The 22,709-nt window shown below is 44.6% G+C and overlaps 1 protein-coding gene across 1 annotated transcript in view; it reads right to left on the bottom strand.

Moving 5' to 3' along the window:
• The window catches only part of RNF130 (ring finger protein 130), a 139,903-nt gene extending 136,632 nt beyond the window's left edge, over positions 1–3,271 (bottom strand). Inside the window, exon 1 of the mRNA XM_052642910.1 lies at positions 3,012–3,271. Within this exon, the coding sequence (XP_052498870.1) occupies positions 3,012–3,258 (247 nt within the window). The 5' untranslated portion in view covers positions 3,259–3,271. The remainder of the gene's footprint in view (positions 1–3,011) is intronic.
• Positions 3,272–22,709: the final 19,438 nt, after the last annotated feature.

The raw sequence follows: 22,709 nt of genomic DNA, 5'->3' as shown, positions 1-22,709 counted from the left end.
CCCTGGAGGAGGAAATGGCAACCCATTCCAGTATTTTTGCCTGGTGGGCTACAGTCCATGTGGTTGCAAATATCCAGACACGACTGAGTGACTAGAGTACACTGGCATAATAGATATAAGCCATTTTCTTAAACATGAAAAATTTTAACAGATTTCTATCACCATTCTTGTTTTTTAAAATACATTCCTAGGACTTCCCTGGTGGTCCAGTGGTTGGAACTTTGCATTTCCACTGTGGGGGTGTGGGCCAGATCCCTGTTCGGGGGAACTGAAGATTCTGCATGCTAATGATAGCATGGCCAAGAAACAAAAACAAGAAAACAAAACACATTCCCAAATTTCTGCCGCGAAAGCACAAAAACTTCTTAGATTTCATGTTAGTCCATTGACTTAGAAACAGTTTATAGGCAAACTGACATAATGCCACTAGACTGTGAGCTTCAGGGAGAAAAGAAAGAATTTGTTTTGCTTATTTCTGGGGCCCATCCCTCTTTCCTAGTACCTTGGGTGGTGGCTGGGACCAGCAGATTTTCAATTAGTATTTGCTGGATTGAAAGAACCTATGTGTGCAGATCCCTTAGTAGAAAGCCAGACCCAAACTACCTGCAGGATGCCACCACTGAGGCCATGAAAAAACCTTGAGCAATCTCATGTGTGGATACAAAATGAGTCCCTAGAGAACAGAGGAAATGAAGAGAAGATAGACACCCAGGGGAACTGACTGCAGACTCAAGTTTCCAAGACTGCTCCAACGTATTCACATTGATGCCATGTCTGAAACTCCACCAATTTATAGAGATTCATTTAGGTTAACAAATCTCCTCTTGTAAGAATGTAGGTACCATTTAAGCCTCTCACTAACCTTGTGTTGTGCTGTGCTTAGTCGCTCAGTCGAGTCCAACCCTTAGCAATTTGCCAGGCTCCTCTGTCCATGGGGATTCTCCAGGCAAGAATACTGGCATGGGTTGCTATGCTCTCCTCCAGGGGATCTTCCCAATCTAGGAATTGAACCTATGTCTCCCACATTGCAGGCAGAGTCTTTACCATCTAAGCCACCAGGGAAGCCCCTCAATAAACTTAAGGTATAACTAGTTCACCATTCCCTTTCGCAGACAAAATTGAGGCTAAAAGGCCAAATTACTTTCCTAAACTCACACAGTACTTCGCCAGTGACATAAGGCTTATGTACAGCACAACTGAAACCTCCCCACTGACGGAGGAACAAGACCAGCCTTTACCACCCATCAGTGTCCAATACCCTTCTATACAAACACCTAAAACAAGTTTTCTAAAGATGGGGCTTTTGCTTGGAATGACAGGCAAGAAACAAGCAGTTTCAGAACACAGATCACTTATGAGGCAAGTATCTAAAGTGAGGATCATGGATTCGAGGTACTTAGAGGAACCCAAAGACAAACCACAGATTTCAAAATACTGCACAGGGCCAGTTCTTGTTCCAGAACAGTTTGCCTTTCCCTCTTCCTCCCCTTCCACGTGACCCTCACAGATCTCAACCCCAGAAAACAGGCTACCATTGTCAGTGCCACAGTTTGGAAACATTTTGTGTCCCAAGCACAGTGACTGGCACAGAACAAGCAAGCAAATATTTACTGAATGAACCAAAGGCCAAAGTTGTTACTGTGGGCAAGGCAGGACCCTAACTGCCTTTTTCTTTAACAAAGTGGAGATGAGAAGTGCATACTAAGCAACTGATTACTGATGTAAAAATGAACGTTTGAAACGAAGGTGTAAACTGGGGAAAGGCTGGTGAAAGCCCTTCCTGATTCTTCTTCCCTAGCTGCTGCTGCTGCAGCTAAGTCACTTCAGTCGTGTCCGACTCTGTGCGACCCCATAGACGGCAGCCCACCAGGCTCCCCCGTCCCTGGGATTCTCCAGGCAAGAACGCTGGAATGGGTTGCCATTTCCTTCTCCATCTTCCCTATCTAGATTGCCTCAAAGAAAAAAAAAACAGCTTAGCACAAACGTTCGCATTCAAACATATATCTCAGAAGTGGCATGATGTTCTAATAGTTTAGAGTACAAAAACAAACACCTTATGTAGGTTGCCTAGTTTAGGTCATCTTAACATGAAAACCAGCTTTAAAAAGTCCCCTCTCAGCATTCTCAGGGTGAGAGTGGGTAGAGATAGTGGACATTTTTCCAAAAAGCCTGCTGTGGGCCAAAACCAGAATCATACTCCACAGTGTGGGAAACGTTTCTTTCAAAACATTACCAGAAATTTGTACAAATATATGCTTTATACTAAATTATTAAAGAGCAAATGATAGGAAGACGTAAGATTAAGCCAAATGGCTTCAAAGACAACTCTCAAAAATTTTACCTATTTTCCCTCTGGCAGACTCTCACGACCTGAAGACTTGGCTACAGGTTCCAATTGGTATCGGATTCGTCGTCACGTCAGATGTTCAGGCGTCAAATTACAGTCAAGCTGGTGGGGCACAATAAGAGCCAAAAGCAACACGGAAGATGCCCGTTTTCCTCCTCCACTCTCCTTCCACTTGTCACATAAGAAAAACGGCACGTTTTTACAGTAGAAAAGGGCCTCATCCTTCCAGATCAATACAGCGCAGTTTGTGATTTAGGGAAGGGACCTGTGCGGTTTCCGAAATACAGGTTGAGACTTCATCCATCATAAACTAGTTTTGCGCTCTTCCACCACCTCCTTTGTCTGAGCTGTCCCTGCAAACTCGCAGTTCAATGCCTTCCTGTAAACAAGCTAACTGAACCCAGGGGGAAAAACGCCTTTTTAAAAAGAAGAGAAGAACCCAATAACGCGTCTGGAGCCTCATTCCCAGCAGCGAACGGGGCGGGGGAAGGACACGACGGGAACCTCGACCCTGGGGCCGCCCGCCGAGCGGCGCATCAATCCGGGCGCGGTGGGGGCGCCGCCGCCGCCGCCTCCGCGCCCAGGTTGTGGCTCCCGGGGGATGAGGGCCAACCCTTCCCCGCTCCGCCTTCCACAGCTCCTCTTTTCCCTGCCAGGCACTCACCTCCATGGATAGGCAGCGGCGCCAGAACCTGGCCACGGACCTCGGCCTTGGGCGAGTCGAGTCCGTAGCGCCCGCGGTCGATGCGGAATGTAAGCGGGGCTCCGCGGCCGGGCTCCTGCACCGTCACGTTGATGAGCGCAGTGTAGTACTCCTGGCTCGCGTTGTCCGCCCGCGCCGGCCACAGGCTGCAGGTCAGCAGAGCGAACGCGGCGAGCCGGGCCGGGCCCGCCCGCGCCGCGCCGCTCATCGTCCCTCGGGCCGCCGCCGCTCGCGGACCGGGATCCCGGGCCGGCGCCGAGGGGAGGGGCGGGCGCGGCCGGCCCTGCAGCGCGAGCGCACGCGCGCGGCCTGCGCGCGGCCGGGCACGAGCGTAGCCCTCCTCGGCGCCGCCGCTCGCCACCCTCAGAGCCGCAGGGAGGCGCCCATGGGCGCTTCGGCGAGGACGGCGGGTCAGGGCTCGCGCGGTCGACCCCTCTGGGTCCCTACACGGCCGCGTCGGTGGGCCCACTCCATCCCCTGGCCCGGTGCCGCCGAGTGGGGGCGCCTCGTGAGGACGCCCCCGGCGGGGAGGAGGCGCCCGAAGGAAGGTCTCGGGAGCACCAGCTCCGCAGCGCCCGGCAGCCGCCGCGGGCGCGCTCTCCCCCCGCCCCGCCCCCTGCCTGTGGAGTGGCACGGCGCAGGCCTGGGACTCAGCCCCACCTCCCTGCGCATGCGTGCGAGCCCCTGTCGGCTCCCGCCCGCCGGCACGAGGGCCCTGCAAGCCCCCGTCGCTCGCGTGCGGCGTACCCGGCCATGTTTGTACGTCAGGCCTGATGCGCGTCTGGCTTGGAGCCTGGGGGCTTTCCAAGGGACTGTGGAAGAGTTTGAGATGAGGATACAAAAGAAAAATAGCTAAAACTTTAAAATTATTTTAAAAATTAAATGTCTGTGGGATTTCACATTTCAGCTGGTCACCTCCAAGTCATGCAATCAGCATCTCGGGAGAGGGTGGGGAATGCTTCTGTGCAATGAGTACGGGGGCTCACTAGACCCGGATCTTTAAGGATATCTGGGTTATTCGGAAAGGACATCTACAGACTAGAAGAAATCTCCAGAGGCACTGGACAAGACAGGAATTGTGGTGATGCTCCCTCCTTCCTCCACCCTCCTCCCCCAGCACACACACTACTCTCTACACACACATACATACACAGAGATACACACCCTGTGTCAGTCCGTGTCAGTTAAGCTATGGACTTTTCTAAAGCATAAATGAAAGGGAAAGGGGGATTCTAGCTTCAGGTGCAGCTGAATTCAGGAGTTTATATGCTAGTGGGCAGTACACTCATCATTATGATGAAGTGGAGAGGAAGGGAAATTCCCAGGTGGCTCAGTGATAAAGACTATGCCTGCCAGTGCAGGAGACACAGGAGATGCCCAGTCGATCCCTGAGTTGGGAAGATCCTGTAGGAGGAAATGGCAAGCCACTCCAGTATTATTGCCAGGAAAAGCCCATGCACGGAGGAGCCTGGAGGTCTACACTCTGTGGGCTCACAAAGAGTCAGACAAAACTGAACAACTGAGCATGGGAAGGAAGGATGGTATCTTCTAACTAGCCAAGCGTGGATCTCCTGTGTCCTAAAGTGGAAAGGGGATGAGGTCAGCCTTGCGCAACCAAAAGTACTGAGAATCAGAGAGAGAGGCTACTTCTGAAAGGAAAGATGAGCTGCTGTTTCCAGTGAAAGGGTATAGATGCAGTTCAGGCAAACACATCAGATGTCCACTGGTGCTGCCTTATCAACCTTCTTAACAAGTTCTTCCTCCAGTTCCTTCCGTTCCATCCCCACCAGGTTTGTTTGTCTAGTACATGCTCTGTCTTGAGACTGCATTTTATTTACTTGCATACAGTAATTAACTGCAAGGAGATCAAACCAGTCAGTCCTAAAGGAAATCAACCTTGAATATTCATTGAAAGGACTGATGCTGAAGCTGAAGCTCCAATAATTTGGCCACTTGATGGGAAGAACTGACTCATTGGAAAAGATCTTGATGCTGGGAAAGATTGAAGCCAAAAGGAGAAGGCGGCAGCAGAGGATGACATGGTTAGATGACATCACTGACTCAATGAATATGAATCTGAGCAAACTCCAGGAGATAGTGAAGGACAGGGAAGCCTGGTGTGCTTCAGTCCATGGGCTCAACAACAACAAATTAAGTGGCAAGATCCTAGGCCCTGTATTTAAAGAGACTCTCTCACAGCTGGACCCCTCTCATAAGGCAAGGAGTCCTTGGACTCAAAGTACCCCTGCTCAGGCACTGAGAGCCAGGATTCCCTTTCCAAACAGCCCTGGACCACTTAGGGCCGACATGGTAGAGCTCTTCTCTAGTGAGGGTTTTCTTACTCTGCTCCTGTCTTTTAACCTGCCCTGCCCTGCCCCTGCTTGAGAAACTCATGCCCCCTACTCACTTGTCCTTACAAAGGTCTTTCAAAGTGCAAGGTGCCTATGCCCCCTGGCACAAGAGATGATTATAGAGACCCAGAGACACCACCGTATTAAATCAGTTGGAGAGAAAGTACATCTCTTTAAAGCTCTCTTTGGGCCCTTCTGAATTTGTCAAGGAGAAAGTTGGATCTAAAGTGCTTTTAACACTTCTCTGGCACTTGGTAATCCCTCTTTCAAACAAAGTGGGATTAGGTCTTTGTGCACAACCATAGCAGGCACCAGCATCTAGAACAATATTAAAACAACCTGCATTTGGGGTGTAATTGTCTTTAATTTAATGGAAACCTTTCTGTTAGGGCAAGAGGTTTTTCATTAAAAAATAATTTATTTTAACTTGAGGCTAATTAAAATATTGTAGTGGTTTTTGCCATACATTGACATGAATCAGCTATGGGTGTACATGTGTCCCCTATCCTGAACACCCCTCCCACCTCCTTCCCCATCCCATCCCTCAGGGTCATCCGAGTGCACCGGCCCTGAGCATCTTGTCTCATGCATTGAACCTGCACTGGTGATCTATTTCATATATGGTAATATACATGTTTAAATACTATTCTCTCAAATCATCCCACCCTCGCCTTTTCCCACGGAGTCCAAAAGTCTGTTCTTTATCTCTGTGTCTTTTTTGCTGTCTCGCTTATTGGGGTCATTGTGATCATTTTTCTAAATTCCATATGTATGCATTAATATACTGTATTGGTGTTTCTCTTTCTGACCTACTTCACTCTGTGTAATAGGCTTCAGTTTCATCCACCTCATTAGAACTGATTCAAATGCATTCTTTTATAACTGAGTAATATTTCATTGTGTATATGTACCACAGCTTTGTTATCCATTCGTCTGCTGATGGACATCTAGGTTGCTTCCATGTCCTGGCTATTGTAAATACTGCTGCGATGAACACTGGGGTACACGTGTCTCTTTCAATTCTGGTTTCCTCAGTGTGTATGCCCATCATTGGGATTGCTGGGTCATATGGCAGTTCTGTTTCCAGTTTTTTAAGGAATCTCCACACTGTTCTCCATAGTGGCTGTACTAGTTTGCTTTCCCACCAACAGTGTAAGAAGGTTCCCTTTTTTCCACACCCTCTCCAGCAGTTATTGTTTGTAGACTTTTTGATAGCAGCCATTCTGACTGGCATGAGATGGTACCTCATTGTGGTTTTGATTTGCATTTCTCTGATAATGAGTGATGTTGAGCATCTTTTCATGTGTTTGTTAGCCACCTGTATGTCTTCTTTGGAGAAATGTCTATTCAGTTCTTTGGCCCATTTTTTTATTGGGTCATTTATTTTTTGGTATTGAGCTACATGAGCTGCTTGTATATTTTTGAGATTTAATTATTTGTAAGTTGCTTCATTTGCTATTGTTTCCTCCCATTCTGAAGGCTGTCTTTTCACCTTCCTTATAGTTTCCTTCATAGTGCAAAAACTTTAAGTTTAATTAGGTCCCATTTGTTTATTTTTGCTTTCATTTCCATTACTCTGGGAGGTGGGTCATAGAGGATCCTGCTGTGATTTATGTCAGAGAGTGTTTTGCCTGTGTTTTCCTCCAGAAGTTTTATAGTTTCTGGCCTTACATGTAGAACTTTAATCCATTTTGAGTTTATTTTTGTGTATGGTGTTCAAAAGTGTTCTAGTTTCATTCTTTTACAAGTGGTTGACCAGTTTTCCCAGCTGCTGCTGCTAAGTCACTTCAGTAGTGTCCAACTCTGTGTGACCCCATAGACAGCAGCCCATGAGGCTCCCCCATCCCTGGGATTCTCCAGGCAAGAACACTGGAGTGGTTTGCCATTTCCTTCTTCAATGCATGAGAGTGAAAAGTGAAAGTGAAGTCGCTCAGTCGTGTCCGACCCTCAGCAACCCCATGGACTGCAGCCTTCCAGGCTCCTCCATCCATGGGATTTTCCAGGCAAGAGTACTGGAGTGGGGTGCCATTGCCTTCTCCGAGTTTTCCCAGCACCACTGTTAAAGAGATTGTCTTTTCTCGATTCTATATTTTTGCCTCCTTTGTCAAAGATAAGATGTCCATAGGTGCGTGGATTTGTCTCTGGGCTTTCTGTTTTGTTCCATTGATCTGTATTTTTGTCTTTGTGCCAGTACCATGCTGTCTTGATGACTGTAGCTTTGTAGTGTAGTCTGAAGTCAGGCAGGTTGATTCCTCCAGTTCCAGTCTTCTTTCTAAAGGTTGCTTTGGCTATTTGAGGTTTTTTGTAATTCCATACAAATTGTGAAATTATTTGTTCTAGTTCTGTGACAAATACTGTTGGTAGCTTGATAGGGATTGCATTGAATCTATAGATTGCTTTGGGTAGTATACTTATTTTCACTATATTGATTCTTCTGATCCATGAACATGGTATATTTCTTCTCCTATTTGTGTCATCTTTGATTTCTTTCATCAGTGTTTTATAGTTTTCTATATATAGTTCTTTTGTTTCTTTAGGTAGATTTATTCCTAAGTATTTTACTCTTTTTGATGCAATGGTGAATGGAATTGTTTCCTTAATTTCTCTTTCTGTTTTCTCATTGTTATTGTATAGGAATGCAAGGGATTTCTGTGTGTTAATTTTATATCCTGCAACTTTACTATATTCATTGATTAGCTATAGTAATTTTCTGGTGGTATCTTTAGGGTTTTCTATATAGAGGATCATGTCATCTGCAAAGAGTGAGAGGTTTACTTCTTCTTTTCCAACGTGAATTCATTTTATTCCCTTTTCTTCTATGATTGCTGTGGCTAAAACTTCCAAAACTAAATTGAATAGTAGTGGTGAGAATGGGCACCCTTGCCTTGTTTCTGACTTTAGGGGAAATGCTTTCAATTTTTCACCATTGAGGATAATGGTTGCTGTGGGTTTATTGTATATGGCTTATATTATGTTGAGTTATGTTCCTTTTATGCCTGCTTTCTGGAGGGTTTTTTTTTTTAATCATAAATTGATGTTGAATTTTGTTAAAGGCTTTCTCCGCATCTATTGAGATAACCACATGGTTTTTATCTTTCAATTTGTTAATGTGGTGTATCACATTGATTGATTTGTGAATATTGAAGAATCCTTGCATCCCTGAGATAAAGCCCACTTGGTCATGAAGTATGATCTTTTAAATATGTCATTGGATTCTGTTTGCTAGAATTTTGTTGAGGATTTTTACATCTATGTTCATCAGTGATATTGGCCTATAGTTTCCTTTTTTTGTGGCATCTTTGTCTGGTTTTGGTATTAGGGTGATGGTGGCCTTGCAGAATGATTTTGGCAGTTTACGTTCCTCTGCAATTTTCTGGAAGAGTTTGAGTAGGATAGGTGTAAGCTTTTCTCTAAATTTTTGGTAAAATTCACCTGTGATGCCTTCTGGTCCTGGGATTTTGTTTGTTGGAAGATTTTTGATTACAGTTTCAATTTCCATGCTTGTGATGGGTCTGTTAAGATTTCCATTTCTTCCTGGTTCAGTTTTGGAAGGTTATACTTTTCTAAGAATTTGTCCATTTTTTCTCAGTTGTCCATTTTATTGGCGTTTACTTGCTGATAGTAGTCTCTTATGATCCTTTGTATTTCTGTGTTGTCTGTTGTGATCTCTCCGTTCATTACTAATTCTGTTGATTTGATTCTTCTCCTTTTTTTTCTTTATGAGTCTGGCTAATGGTTTGCCTCTTTTATATATCTTTTCAAAAAACCAGCTTTTAGTTTTGTTGTTCTTTGCTGTAGTCTCCTTTGTTTCTTTTTAATTTATTTCTGCCCTAATTTTTAGGATTTCTTTCCTTCTACTAACCCTGGGGTTCTTCATTTCTTCTTTTTCTAGTTGCTTTAGGTGTACAGTTAAGTTATTTATTTGATTTTTCTCTTGTTTCTTGAGGTAAGCTTGTATTGCTATGAACCTTCCCCTTAGCACTGCTTTTACTGAATCCCATATGTTTTGGATTGTTGTGTTTTCATTTTCATTTGTTTAAATGGATATGTTTATTTCTTGATTTTATTTCTTCTGTGATTTGTTGGTTATTCAGAAGTGTGTTGTTTAGCTTCCTTATGTTTATATTTTTAACAGTTTTTTCCCTGTAGTTGACATCTAATCTTACTGCATTGTGATCAGAAAAGATGCTTGAAATGATTTCAATTTTTTAAAAAATTTACCAAGTTTAGATTAATGGCCCAGGATGTGATCTATCCTGGAGAATGTTCCGTGTGCACTTGAGAAAAAGGTGAAATTCATTCTTTTGGGGTGAACTGTCCTATAGATATCAATTAGGTCTTACTGGTCCATTTTATCATTTAAAGTTTGTGTTACCTTGCTAATTTTCTGTTTGGTTGATCTGTCCCATAGGTGTGAGTGAGATATTAAAGTCCCCCACTATTATTGTGTTACTGTTAAATTCCCCTTTCATACTTGATAGCATTTGCCTTAACATATTGTGGTGCTCTTATGTTGAGTGCATATATATTTATGATTGTTATATCTTCTTGGATTGATCCTTTTATCATTATGTAGTGTCCTTCTTTTTTTTTTGTTTTCAAAGCCTGTGTTTCAAAGTCTATTTTATCTGATATGAGTACTGCTTCTCCTGCTTTCTTTTGGCCTCCATTTGCATGAAATATCTTTTTCTAGCCCTTCACTTTCAGTCTGTACCTTGGTTTGAGGTGGATCTCTTCTAGACAGCATATATAGGGGTCTTGTTTTTGTATCCATTCAGCCAGTCTTTGTCTTTTGGTTAGGTCATTCAACCCATTTATATTTAAGGTAATTATTGATAAGTATGATCCCATCACTTCATGGCAAATAGATGGGGAATCAGTGGAAACAGTGGCTAACTTTATTTGGGGGAGCTCCAAAATCACTGCAGATGGTGACTGCAGTCATGAAATTAAAAGACACTTACTCCTTGGAAGAAAAGTTATGACCAAACTAGATAGTATATTCAAAAGCAGAGACATTACTTTGCCAACAAAGGCCTGTCTAGTCAAGGCTATAGTTTTTCCAGTAGTCATGTATGGATGTGAGAGTTGGACTGTGAAGAAGGCTGAGCACCGAAGAACTGATGCTTTTGAACTGTAGTGTTGGAGAAGACTCTTGTGAGTCCCTTGGACTGCAAGGAGATCCAACCAGTCCATTCTGAAGGAGATCAGTCCTGGGTGTTCTTTGGGAGGACTGATGCTAAAGCTGAAACTCCAATACTTTGACCACCTCATGCGAAGAGTTGACTCATTGGAAAAGACTCTGACACTGGGAGGGATTGGGGGCAGGAGGAGAAGGGGACAACAGAGGATGAGATGGTAGGATGACATCACCGAGTCGATGGACATGAGTTTGGGTGAACTCCGGGAGTTGGTGATGGACAGGGAGGCCTGGCGTGCTGTGATTCATAGGGTCTCAAAGAGTTGGACACGACTAAATGACTGAACTGAGCTGAACTGACCCTTTGAAATATTTATTCAAGTGAAAAAAAGAGTGAGTTGATTAAAAGTAGTAAGTTGATTAAAAGCCCAAGTGGTACTTGGCTATCACAGATCTTGTGAAGGACATGTTCTGAGGTCCAACTCAGGCCCATGCTGGCCTGGGAGTGAGCTGCCCGTGAGCCTCCCTCCTCTATGGGGCCATTTCTCTGACTCTACCACATATAACTCTCCCCTGCTTTTGCAATAAGTTCCAGGTCACCTGGAAGCCCAAACTGAAATTCTCCTTCTCTGCAGAGCTCCAGTGGGCCCAGTTGCCAGCCTTCCAGCATCAAGTCCTTCAGAACTGCCTTCCCAGGACTGTGAACAAAGGTATCCTGTGTATACTCTATTTGTGGAGATGCTCCAGGGATCCTAGCTCAAGCTGGGTTCCCTGGGCAATGTTGGAAACCTGAAAGGACTGTGCAAAAATCTCAGTCCTCCTCCTCCTCACCCTTCTTCTCTTCCATTCTTTCTTAAATGGCACATGATCCTCTCTGGTCCTAACATGACCCCAATGTTATTATTTATGTGTTCCCTTTTATCACTACCCTGCACTCTCATTCTTTACCCTACAGGCAACCATTCCAATGTGTAATATGTATCTTTGGTGTTCTTGCAAAATGGTGGTGTTATTTTAGTGTACATGTACTTCTTAATTATTAATCAGTATTGGTTATAGGGGTCATTCTGTTTTTCACTCTCTTAACTCAGCATTATGCTAGAGTTTTTTCCTTTTTCTTACATTTATATGTTAAATTTTATATTGAAATACAACATACTTGTACTAAAATGCAAACAAATCTTAGTGTATAGCTCAACCGATGGTTAATAAGTGAAAACACCTTTGTGGCCACCATCAAAATCGGGATAGAAAACACTGCTAGCACCCTCAGAGGTTTCCTAGACTTCTTAGTCAGTAGCATCCCACTGTTCTGATTCTGTTACCAGGGATTAGTTTGCCTGTTTTGAACTTTATAGAAATAGAACCACATAGTATGTACTCTTTGGGGTCTGGTTTCTTTTTCCTAAAAGTATATCTTTGAGATTCTTTTCTTTTTTTGCATTTAGTGAAGTAGTTTACTTTTTCTTTGCAGTATACTATTTCACAGTGGATTTGTTTGTGTTTTTGTTGATAGGCATCTGTACTGATTTCCATTTGGAGCTTCTATAAACACAGCTGTTACGAAGACTCTGTGCGTCATTTGGTGGATATGTGTAGGCCTCTCTGAGAGTATATACTGTGGAGTGGAATGGCTGCACCATAGGGTAAGCGTGTATTTAGCTTTGGTGGATACTAGCACTAATTTTCTAAGCTTCTCTCCATTTCCCCCCATTCCTAGTCTCAGCCTCTATTTTCTGTTTCTCCCCTGGGCCTCTGTCCCTTGAAGGTCTTGGTCAATATCAGCTTCCCCTGCTGTTGCTGCTGATTATCACATGCTCCTCCTGCTAAACTGTGGCCATGGGTGAGATGATTGTGGAAACCTCGTCTAATCCCCACGAGACAGATCATCCTGGAGAAGCTGTTCACAGTGTGTTCCTCATCAATCCTAAAGTCCCAAGAGATGCAGCAGATGAAGAGCCCTGTGGAGACATTAAGACTGTACAAGACACATTTCTGGATACTGCCTGAGCATTTTTACATTCACATCACATTTGCTACCTCCTCCTTTTGGAAGACCCAGTGACGTGCCAGGCTCCTTTCCAGAGGGCAGGTGGGACAAGTCCCATTTTCCCAGAGTGTAGCCTCTGGGTTACTTGGACCAGCACACAGAAAGGGGAAGTGCAAAGAACAGTTTTGATTTAACAATGAAGTGTTCATTTTAACATTACTTTCTTTTTTATAGCAAGTGATTTCACTTTCAATGGTAGTAATATCACCTGTCTTTAAAAACTGAGGTATCTTAGAGAAGAGTATTTAACAAAAAATAGGAGAATTCCCTGGTGGCTCAGTGGTTAGGACTTTGTGCTTCCTCTGCAGGGGGCATGGGTTCAGTGTCTGGGCAAGGAACTAGGATTTGGCAAACCTCTCAGCTCGGGGGGAAAAAATATAAGGTAGAACAACGATGTGATGTAAAAGTGATGTGCAGAAGATCAAAGTGAGGGAAATGCTGACGAAAGAGAAGGGGCTTCAGAGACAGACAGGCGCAGGGACTTGTGCAGGATTCGCATAGCTGCCTAGGTGAGGACTGCAGCTCTGCCCTCCTACAAGCATTAATCAGAACAGACTGTCCTGAATGGACAGCCCCTCAGCTGGTCAGTGTCCTGCATTCTCAGGCACCCAGAGCCCCACTGCTAGCAGGGGCACACAGTAACAGCATTTTATTTAGAAAAATGTAAGCTATATTTATGTTGGTAGTCCAAAACTCTTAATCTTTCTTAACTAAAGACTTCCAAGTTATAAGACAAAGTTGGAAGTTGGCAAGGTAAAGCCCTTGTATATTGTCACTTGGGTTCAACCTTTTTTAACATTCATTTACTTTATCTATTGCTTTTATTTTAAAATTGTTTTCCGGAACCATTTTATGATCCTTTGAGCTGTTCTTCTATATTACTATGACCAAAACGATAAGTAGTAATTCTGTAAAATAATCCATATCTTACCCTATTCAAATGTTCCCAAGCATCCAAAAATGCCACCCCACCCCACTGTTTTCTTTGAATGGGATCCAGTGAAGTTTCTGCATTGGATTTGATTATGTCTTTTAATAAAAATTCAGGCTTTTAGGTTACAGGCCCAGTTCCAGCAGATCATAAGAAACAGATGACTATCCTGCAGATCTGAGCTTGTATCCTACCCCAGATATACCACTTGGAGTTTGCCAGAAAATGCATTGCATTTTCTGTGGTTGTCTTGTCCTCTCTCCCCTTCCCTCTCTCTTTCCTCTCCGTAACCCTTCCTATCCTTTCCTGTTTTTCTAGTCCCCCGGTCCTGGATGCAGGAATCTGGTCAAAGGGCCCTTAGCCTGAGCTGAGGATTGGAGACCGATCACCTCCTCTTGGCAGAGAACTCGAATTCTGATTCTGGTCTGGTCTGACTTCTGGTAGGGCTGAGTTCCAGTCCTCCCTTCTCTGGAGGCCCAGGGAAAAGTCCCATAATGCCTGGGTATCTGTAGGTGGCAGGAGACGTCTGTAAGGCCACCCCTTTCGCCCCCCCTCTCCCGCCTCCTCCCCCTTCTTCTTTCAACCTGGCTTCCTTTCCTCCCTTGAAATCTTTGATGTTAGTACTTGGATCTGAAGTTCTGTGTCTCTATAGGAGGTTTTCTGAGAGACTGTATTCTTGTATTTAAGGGCTTCCCTGGTGGTGCAGAGGTTAAAGCATCTGCCTGCAATGTGGGAGACCTGGGTTTGATCCCGGGGTCGGGAAGATCCCCTGGAGTAGGAAATGGCAACCCACTCCAGTATTCTTGCCTGGAGAATCCCATGGACGGAGGAGCTTGGTGGGCTACAGTCCATGGGTCTCAAAGAGTTGGACACGACTGAGCGACTTCACTTTCACTTTCATTTCACTGTCAATAGTATGAATACTATTGTGTCATACTTTTATGTGTAGATACTTAAATTATACCACAGTGACTGCAACTTTCCTCATTTTTAACATACCAGAAACCTCAAAAAAATGGAAGTGACCCAGGGTCCTCTCACTTCCAAAAGGGCCACTAAAGGAAGGAAACGGCTCCCCTTCTCCCTTTCCTGGTTGGGTGGCATTAGGGAAGTAATGGCAGGGCGTGGAGAGAGGAGGCCTGCTGCAGTGGTGGTCCTCTGAGCCCAGCAGTGTTCATAGGCCACCTCCACAAGGGTGGGCCTGGTGTTGGGTCAAGTGGTATTGTGAAAATCTCTGTAGACAGAGGACTTTGATGAGAGACAGAATGGCTCAGATTTGCAACTGGTCATGGTCCTGGGCTGGAATTTGATTTTCCTGAGGACTCTCAAATATGGGGATTGTATGCCCATTCTGCATATGAGGAAACCAGCTCAGAGAAGTGAGCTTTTTGTCCAGTGACCTTGCCCCAGGTGGTAATGAGGTGGTATCCCTGGGTGGAGCCCAGTTCTGGCTGGCTCCACGACCCTCACTCATTTCACTCCTGCAGGTCAGTGCCGGGTTACGGATTCAGACAATGCCTGGATTTCCTTGAACTTGGCCCAGGCCAGGAAGCCAGAGGCTCTCTCCAGGAATTTGGGTGGGGCTTGGGGCCGATGCTGAGAGGGCACAGGCTGCTGGAGTGGGAGCCTTTTAGCAGAATTGAAGGCATTGCCAAGTCTTTTGTCAAGATTCATTTAGTCAGAGTGATGGATGACTGCACCAGAAGGAGCTGAGAAAGGAGACGCCTGCTGGGCTGAGCTTGTTTGGGAAGAGCAGCCCTCGTGTCTGCTGGTCCTCAGGCTGGCCTGGGGTGGTGGTCCCTGGAATTCCTAGGGTCCCCTGCCAGGGTGCCTTGCTGTGTCTGGAAGGGCTGTCTGTTCACAGGCTGGAGAGATGTGTACAGACAGGGTTTTAGAAAGCTGTCTGGTGAAGGCAAGGCAGCAGGACCAGTCTCAGAAAGGATAGCACCCAGCCGACCCTGGGGATCTGGGCAGTGGGAACAGAGGGGTGGCTTCATCAAGGCATGGCTGTTGGACGAAGTTAACATTGCATTCCTCAGGGAAACAAGCATCTGACTTGTTTAGGATCGCTTGATCCTAGAAACTCAAGGCACCTTTATGTCAGTCTGCTGAGGGAACATGAGTGGGGGAGAAATAGCCTCCAGAGTGGCATAGCCCAGCGCCACTGGAGACAAGGAGACAAGGCACGGGAGACACAGCCACACACAGGAGACAGGGCGGCTCTGTCTGCTGCAGGAAAACCACACAGGCTGCTTGTCCCATCTCCTGCCCGGCGGATGCTGCTGGTCTCTTCCAGAAGCAGAGGTGCAGTTCCGAGTCTGTCTCTTCAGGCATCATCCAGCTGGAGGCCATGCTGCTTCCATTTTTTTTTTTTTTTTTGTGATTGGCTGCAAGACTAGTGTTAGAGTCCCATCAGCTTTTCTCAGACCTGGGGATTCAGGTGGAGTAGTGGAAAGCAAATTGTCAGCCCAGAGCTGACACCAGCCCTTCATGCTACTTTTAAACCAACAGGAAACACAAGAAAATGAAAACTATGTACACAAGGATGTTTATTGGAGTATTTATTGTAGGGGCAAAAAGTTGGAAATAAACTCATTTATTTATTAAGCAAGTTATGGTACAAATTTGAGGATGACTATATAGCTATTACTATATCAAACAAGTTGTAGTAATGGGATGAACACTTATGATGTAATGTTGAGTGCAGACACAGAATATGAAATAAATCTCTGGTGGTCACTCTGTAGACTAAGTCCACATATGCGAACACGGCCAAGAAAGAAAGTTTAGTTCAGTTCAGTCCCTCAGTCCTATCCAACTCTTTGTGACCCCGTGGACTGAAGCACGCCAGGCCTCCCTGTCCATCACCAACTCCCAGAGTTTACTCAAACTCATGTCCATCGAGTCGGTGATGCCATCCAACCATCTCGTCCTCTGTAGTCCCCTTCTCCTCCTGCCGTCAATCTTTCCCAGCATCAAGGTCTTTTCAAATGAGTCAGTTCTTCGCATCAAGTGGCCAAAGTATTGGAGTTTCGGCTTCAACATCAGTCCTTCCAAAGAACACCTAGGACTGATCTCCTTTAGGATGGACTGGTTGGATCTTGCAGTCCAAGGGACTCTCAAGGGTCTTCTCCAACACCGCATTTCAAAAGCATCAATTCTTTGCCACTCAGCTTTAGCAAAGTGAATATAGTTTGATTTATTTGGGGGGATTATGGGTAATTGGTTTTACTTTACGTTTTTTCTGTTTTCAAAACATTGTGTTCTTTTAGCAATTATAAAAAAGCTCTCTCTTATGACCTGTCATGAGACCACTGAGGAACCTATTAGAAGAAGGAGGAATGTGGAGCCAAGGTTAAGGAGATTGTACCAAGTTGGGCTGGTGGAATTGTGGGCTGGTGGCTCCCAGTGACCTGCAGTCAAATTCTCCTACACAGGCTTAATATTGTCCAAATATTTAATGATTCTTTACCCAGCTTGTAAAGCAAAAATAGACATAATTTTGGTCTATTGACTTTGCATCTTTACTGAAGATAAATCTCACATGATTGCACCACATGGGATATGAATACAAGCTATATTCCTATAAGTCCTTATTCAAGTATTGTGCCAGTTTGGTTTTTAATGTTGTTGCTGAAGGCGGGGTGGATCAGCTCATTACCCTGCTGGAGTCACAGTTGAATGTCCTTCCTGCCAATCATTTTTTGTCCTGGGAGAAGTTACCAATGGGTGGAGAACACATCTGCCAGTGAAGCATATGCCCCATTGTGGGTAAGAACCTCCTAGGAAAGTTTGGGGTGGAGCATCCAGATCTGCTCAGATGTATGAAAAAAAGAAACCTCCCAAGAGATCCTATCAGTTGGCTGTTCCCGAGTTGTGTCCTTTATATCCTTTATAATGAACTGGTAATAATAAGTTTTTTTCTGACTCCTATGAATCATTCTGTCAAATATGGGACATGCACGTGGTAGGGTGCGCGTGGTAGGGACTCTAGGCTTTGTGGCCAAGCTGCACAGAAGTATGGGTTACCTGGGTACCTGACACTTGCAACTGGCATCCCACAGTCTTATTATATTATAACCGAGTCATTATAACTTGGCCGTTATTCCAGCCCCTCCCATCTTACCTGACTCCACTGTAGGGGCTATAGGAGGTAAAAACTCAGTTTTCCTGTACAGACATCCATCCATCCATTCATCCATTCACTCATTCATTCAGGTCCGTCACTGAGCAGCAGTTCTAAGAATTTGGAATATATAAGCGAATAAGGATCCCCTCCCTCAGGACACCTTCTAGCCAAGATGCACTTCTGGCTAGTGTCTCGGGAGGGGAGGTCTGCTATTGCCACCTCTTACCCTTTTTTCTGCCTACGTGGGATCATGAGGATGGAGGCCACACACTGCAGGTGGTGGAGAAGCAAGGATGAAGGAGCCTGGGTCCTTCTCTGTTGTGCTCATTTGTTTAAACTGCTGTGTAGAAGATTTCCCATGAGTTTTATCTGAAAGCAGCCCTGACTGATATAAACAAAGTGGGGGCACAGAGAATCTCCATGCCTGGCCTCTGGGTGTCTTAACATCTGAAGGTAAATCTTCCCTGCTCTGTTCATTTTAGAAGGCGCTCAGATTTGGTCTCCTGACTGAAGGCGCTCACCTGTGAGAAGGAAGAAGGAGTGGGGATTTTGGGAGAGGGAAGTGGGGGGCCCCAGAAACAGACTGGTGGCCCTGTGGTATGGGGTGGTGTGTACTAATGGGCCATTTTAGTTGCAGCACCAGAAATCCAGCTCAATGTGGAGGAGATTTTTTGTGACCGCTTATGAAAAGTCTGGGCATGGTGTAAGCTTAGGCACCAGTGAATAAAGAGGTCAGATGATATCATCATAGCTGGGCTTCTGGTGACTCTCTCAGCCTTTCTCTCTTCTTTGTTGCCTTCACTCATTCTCAAGTAAGCTGTCTTCATGTGGGTGTGAGATGATCTCCAGCAGGCCCAGGGGGGTACATTCTGTTCTTTCAGAATCCTAGAAGAGCATAGAAGGAGAGAAAGTGCTTTTCTTTCTCAATGGACTTTCCATTCAATATTCTGAGTCTTATTGGTTTGTCTTTATGAGTTCACCACCAAGATGACCATTATGACCAAATGGATAAATGCTCTGACTGGCTAAACCTTACCACATGCTCACTCAGGGAGGCAGACATGGAATCCCCTTGACCCAGCCCCATAGACTGAGGATGGAGGGTATGGTATAGTAAAAATAAGTATTTGGTATTTGTCCCTGGTTCCTGTCACATAGCCACTAAAACCATTACCATCTACAGAGTGATAGTGTCTTTTGTGTGCTAAGGAGATGAGATGGCTGAGGGTCCTTAGATAGCTTTACGAATAGAGGCTGATTGCCAGAAAGACCAAGGCATGATTAGAGGATCGGGATATTTAGCCCCATCCCCCAGTCTCCAGTGAGGAGACTGAGTTAATCACCAGTGGCCATCAAGTTCATCAGTCATACATATGTATTGGGACCTCCACAAGACTACTAAATAACAGAGTTTGGAGAGTCCTCAGGTTGATGAACACATCAAGGTGCTGGAAGGGTGGCATCGCCTAAGAGGGCATGAAAGCTCCACCCACCCTCCTTCTTCATATCTTGTCCTATACATTTCTTCTATTTGGCTGTTCCTGAGTTAATGTCCTTTATATCCTTTATAATGAACTGGTAATAATAAGTTTTTTTCTGACTCCTATGAATCATTCTGTCAAATATGGGACATGCATGTGGTAGGGTGCGCGTGGTAGGGACTCTAGGCTTTGTGGCCAAGCTGCACAGAAGTATGGGTTATCTGGGTACCTGACACTTGCAACTGGCATCCCACAGTCTTGTGGCACTGAACCCTTAACTTGTGGAATCTGATGTTAACTCCAAGTAGTTAGTATCACAGTTCAGTTGGATTACAGGACATGCAGTTGTCAGAATTGGCTGGTGTCTAGACAGTTGAAGAGTTGGTTATTGGTATTGGAAAAAAAAAAGCACAATGGTTTCCCAAGGATGCACTTGCAAGCTTATAGGACATAGATCTTGGTAGGGACACTAAGAGGTGCACTTAAAGTCCCAACCTGTGTTCAGAGGCAGGCTTGCTCTTGTCCTGGGTTCAGAGTCAGGCAGTTCTCCAGCACCAGCCTAGGGTCAGGTGGCTCCTGGAACATGTCCAGGAGTGGCTCACACTGGGAGGGGTCAGTTTGTATGTTTCAGGGTGCAAGTAACACTTGATTAGGGAATCTAGAGGAAGCAGATGTTCCAGGCAGGCTGTCTTGCATGGGCTTTGTCCAAGCCTATCTTCTATCCCAGCTGCAGATGGATGCCATAGTTCCTTGTTCTTGTTGGGTGGGAAGAGAGAAAGACTTCTCTCATCTGTAGAATGAAAACCTCACCATTAGCCAATTGTGGGGACCTGCCTAAGTGCCCCTGGACAGAGGGGGTCAACAAAGAAATGCCAAGGCATTGGGATTAAGCCTGGGCCCTGACTGGAAAGGGAATAGGATTATATCATTGGTTAGACTGACCTGTTTGCTCACAAGAAATCCATGGAGGTGCAAGTAAGGATGGTAAGTTTCAGGTAAGTACCCTCCATGCAGAGCAGCTGTTGCCTGATACAGCCCTGAGGCACCAGGAAAAGACCTCCTTGCCTCCACTACTGTCTCTCTTCCCTCTGTCCTTTTTCACCCTTAATCTCCCCACTATTCTGTTCTAACACAGTATCTTTCCTTTTTTGCCCTCTCCTGCTTTCTGACTCCACTCAACAGCCTATTTCATGAGCTAATTTTAATTGTTTATACATTTCACCTTAGCATGGACTCTGTGAGTTTAGGCAGAAGATTATATCTCATTAAGCCTCAAGTTCCTTATGTTTAGCGCTTCCCTGGTGACTCAGATGGTAAAGAATCTGCCTGCAATGCGGGAGACATGGGTTTGATTCCTGGGTTGGGAAGATCCCCTGGAGAAAGGAATGGCAACCCACTCCGATATTCTTGCCTGGAGAATTCCATAGACAGAGGAGCCTGGCAGGCTACAGTCCATGGAGTGGCAAAGAGTTGGACTTGATTGAACGACTAACACTTTCACTTTCTTTATCTTTAAAATAGAATTGATATTGATCTCACACGATAACTTGGAAAATTAAACTTTACAGTAGGGTTCTGAAGCTGGCCAGATAGAGTAAAACCACTAAATTCTATCAATCTCATCGGTTACAATAACTCTAAACATGTTAGCAATGACAGGCAAATTGGAGAGAAGAGCCAAAACTTGAAGAATAACCAATAATGGGGACAAAATTCCCAGATTCTTTTCCTCTCTCATCTTCCAGTTTTGAATTGAGGTCAGTCCCAGTATAGAACCATGCAGAGGAACTATCCCTCTAGCCAGAGGACTAGGAAAGGGGCCTCTGCAAGATGAAGTGTGTATGGGAAAATCCTTGGGCTCACTTTATTTTTCCCATTTTGTTCCTACCCTGTTCTTGCCCCAAGGACAGCCTTAGTTGCAAAGCTGCACTACTGTGCTAGCAGTGTAAATACCTAAACTTCAAGGGGAAACGCATGTGAGCCAGAGTGTAGGGCAATCCCAGAGAGGAGAGAGCTGAAGGAAGGATCCCTAATTCTGTGGATGAACTGGCTCACCTCCAACCTGCACAGAGCGGACGCAAAGTAGCATAGCAAAGTCTTTTTAAAATTATTTCATTTTGAAATAATTATAAATCCATTCTTCTCTGATAGCTCAGTTGGTAGAGAATCTGCCTGCATTGCAGGAGACCCTGGTTCAATTCCTGGGTCAGGAAGATCCAATGGAGAAGGGAAAGGCTACCCACTCCAGTATTCTGGTCTGGAGAATTCCATGAACTGTATAGTCCATGGGGTCACAAAGAGTCGGACATGACTGAGTGAATTTCACTTGCATAAATCCGTAGGAGGTTAAAAATCCTATGTACCCTTCACCCACCTCCCCAACAGAGACATTTTATATAACTTACACATGCAGCATCAAAACCAGGAAGCTGCCATTGGTGTGATTGTTTTAACTAGATACAGGACTTATTTAGAATTCATCAGCTTTTATATGTCCTTGTGTGTCTGTGTGTGTGTGGGTAGTTCTATACAGTCTTATCCTTTGTATGGATCTGTGTAACCACCACAGTCAAGACAGCACTGCTCCAGCCCCACAAACAGACCCATCCTGTTGCCCGGTTAAAGTTGTACCCACCTCCTCCCTGTCCTCTGGTGACCACTACCCTGGTATCCATTTATGTAGCTTCTTCATCTTGAGAATGTTACATAAATGAAGACATATGGTATGTAACCTTCTAAGATGGGCTTTCTCCACTAACACAATTCCTATGAGATCCATCCAAGTTGTGATGTGTAACAGTAGCCTGTTCCTTTTTATCACTGAGCAATATTCCACTATGTGGTTGTGCCAGACTTCATTTGACCATTTACCCAATGAAGGACATTTGAGTTGTTTCCAGTTTGGAGCTATTATAAATAAAGCTATTATTGCTATGACCATCCATAGACAGGTTTTGTGTGAATGTAAGTTTTCATTTCTCTAATATAAATGCCCAAGAGGGAAATTCTTGGGTCTTATGGTAAGTGCATGTCTAGCTTATAAGAAACTGCCAAAATATCTTTCAGAGTAGTGGTGCCACTTTGCATTTCTGCCAAACAAAGCCTTTGAAAACTGAGGTGACATTGGACCTACTACCCACAGAAGATAAGACAGAATTTATGGTCTGAACCTAATCAGGACTGATTGATTGCTAAAACCACCACAAGAACAAAAAGATCAGTTCTCCAGAGAATTTTAATGGTATGCCAAACCTCACAGAATGATATTCAAAATGTCTAGGATACAATCCAAAATCACTTGAAGTACCAATAATAAAGAAAATGTGACTAATTCTTAATGGAAAAAGACAATCAACAAGAATTCCAACTCCCAGATAACCCAAATGTTGAAGCAGCTATTATAATTATGTTTCTGGAGGTAAAAGTAACACTCTTTAAAAAAAAAGATAAATATTCTCAGCATAGAAATAGAAACAAACAAATGTAAGTTTTAGAACAACAACCCTTCCCAATATTTGAATTAAAAATTCCTTGGACGGCTGCTGCTGCTAAGTCACTTCAGTCGTGTCTGACTCTG

Source organism: Budorcas taxicolor, chromosome 7, assembly GCF_023091745.1.
Source record: "Budorcas taxicolor isolate Tak-1 chromosome 7, Takin1.1, whole genome shotgun sequence".
NCBI lineage: Eukaryota > Metazoa > Chordata > Mammalia > Artiodactyla > Bovidae > Budorcas > Budorcas taxicolor.
The sequence above is the reverse complement of the archived record's forward strand: the minus strand, read 5'-3'. Positions and strand labels throughout refer to the sequence as shown.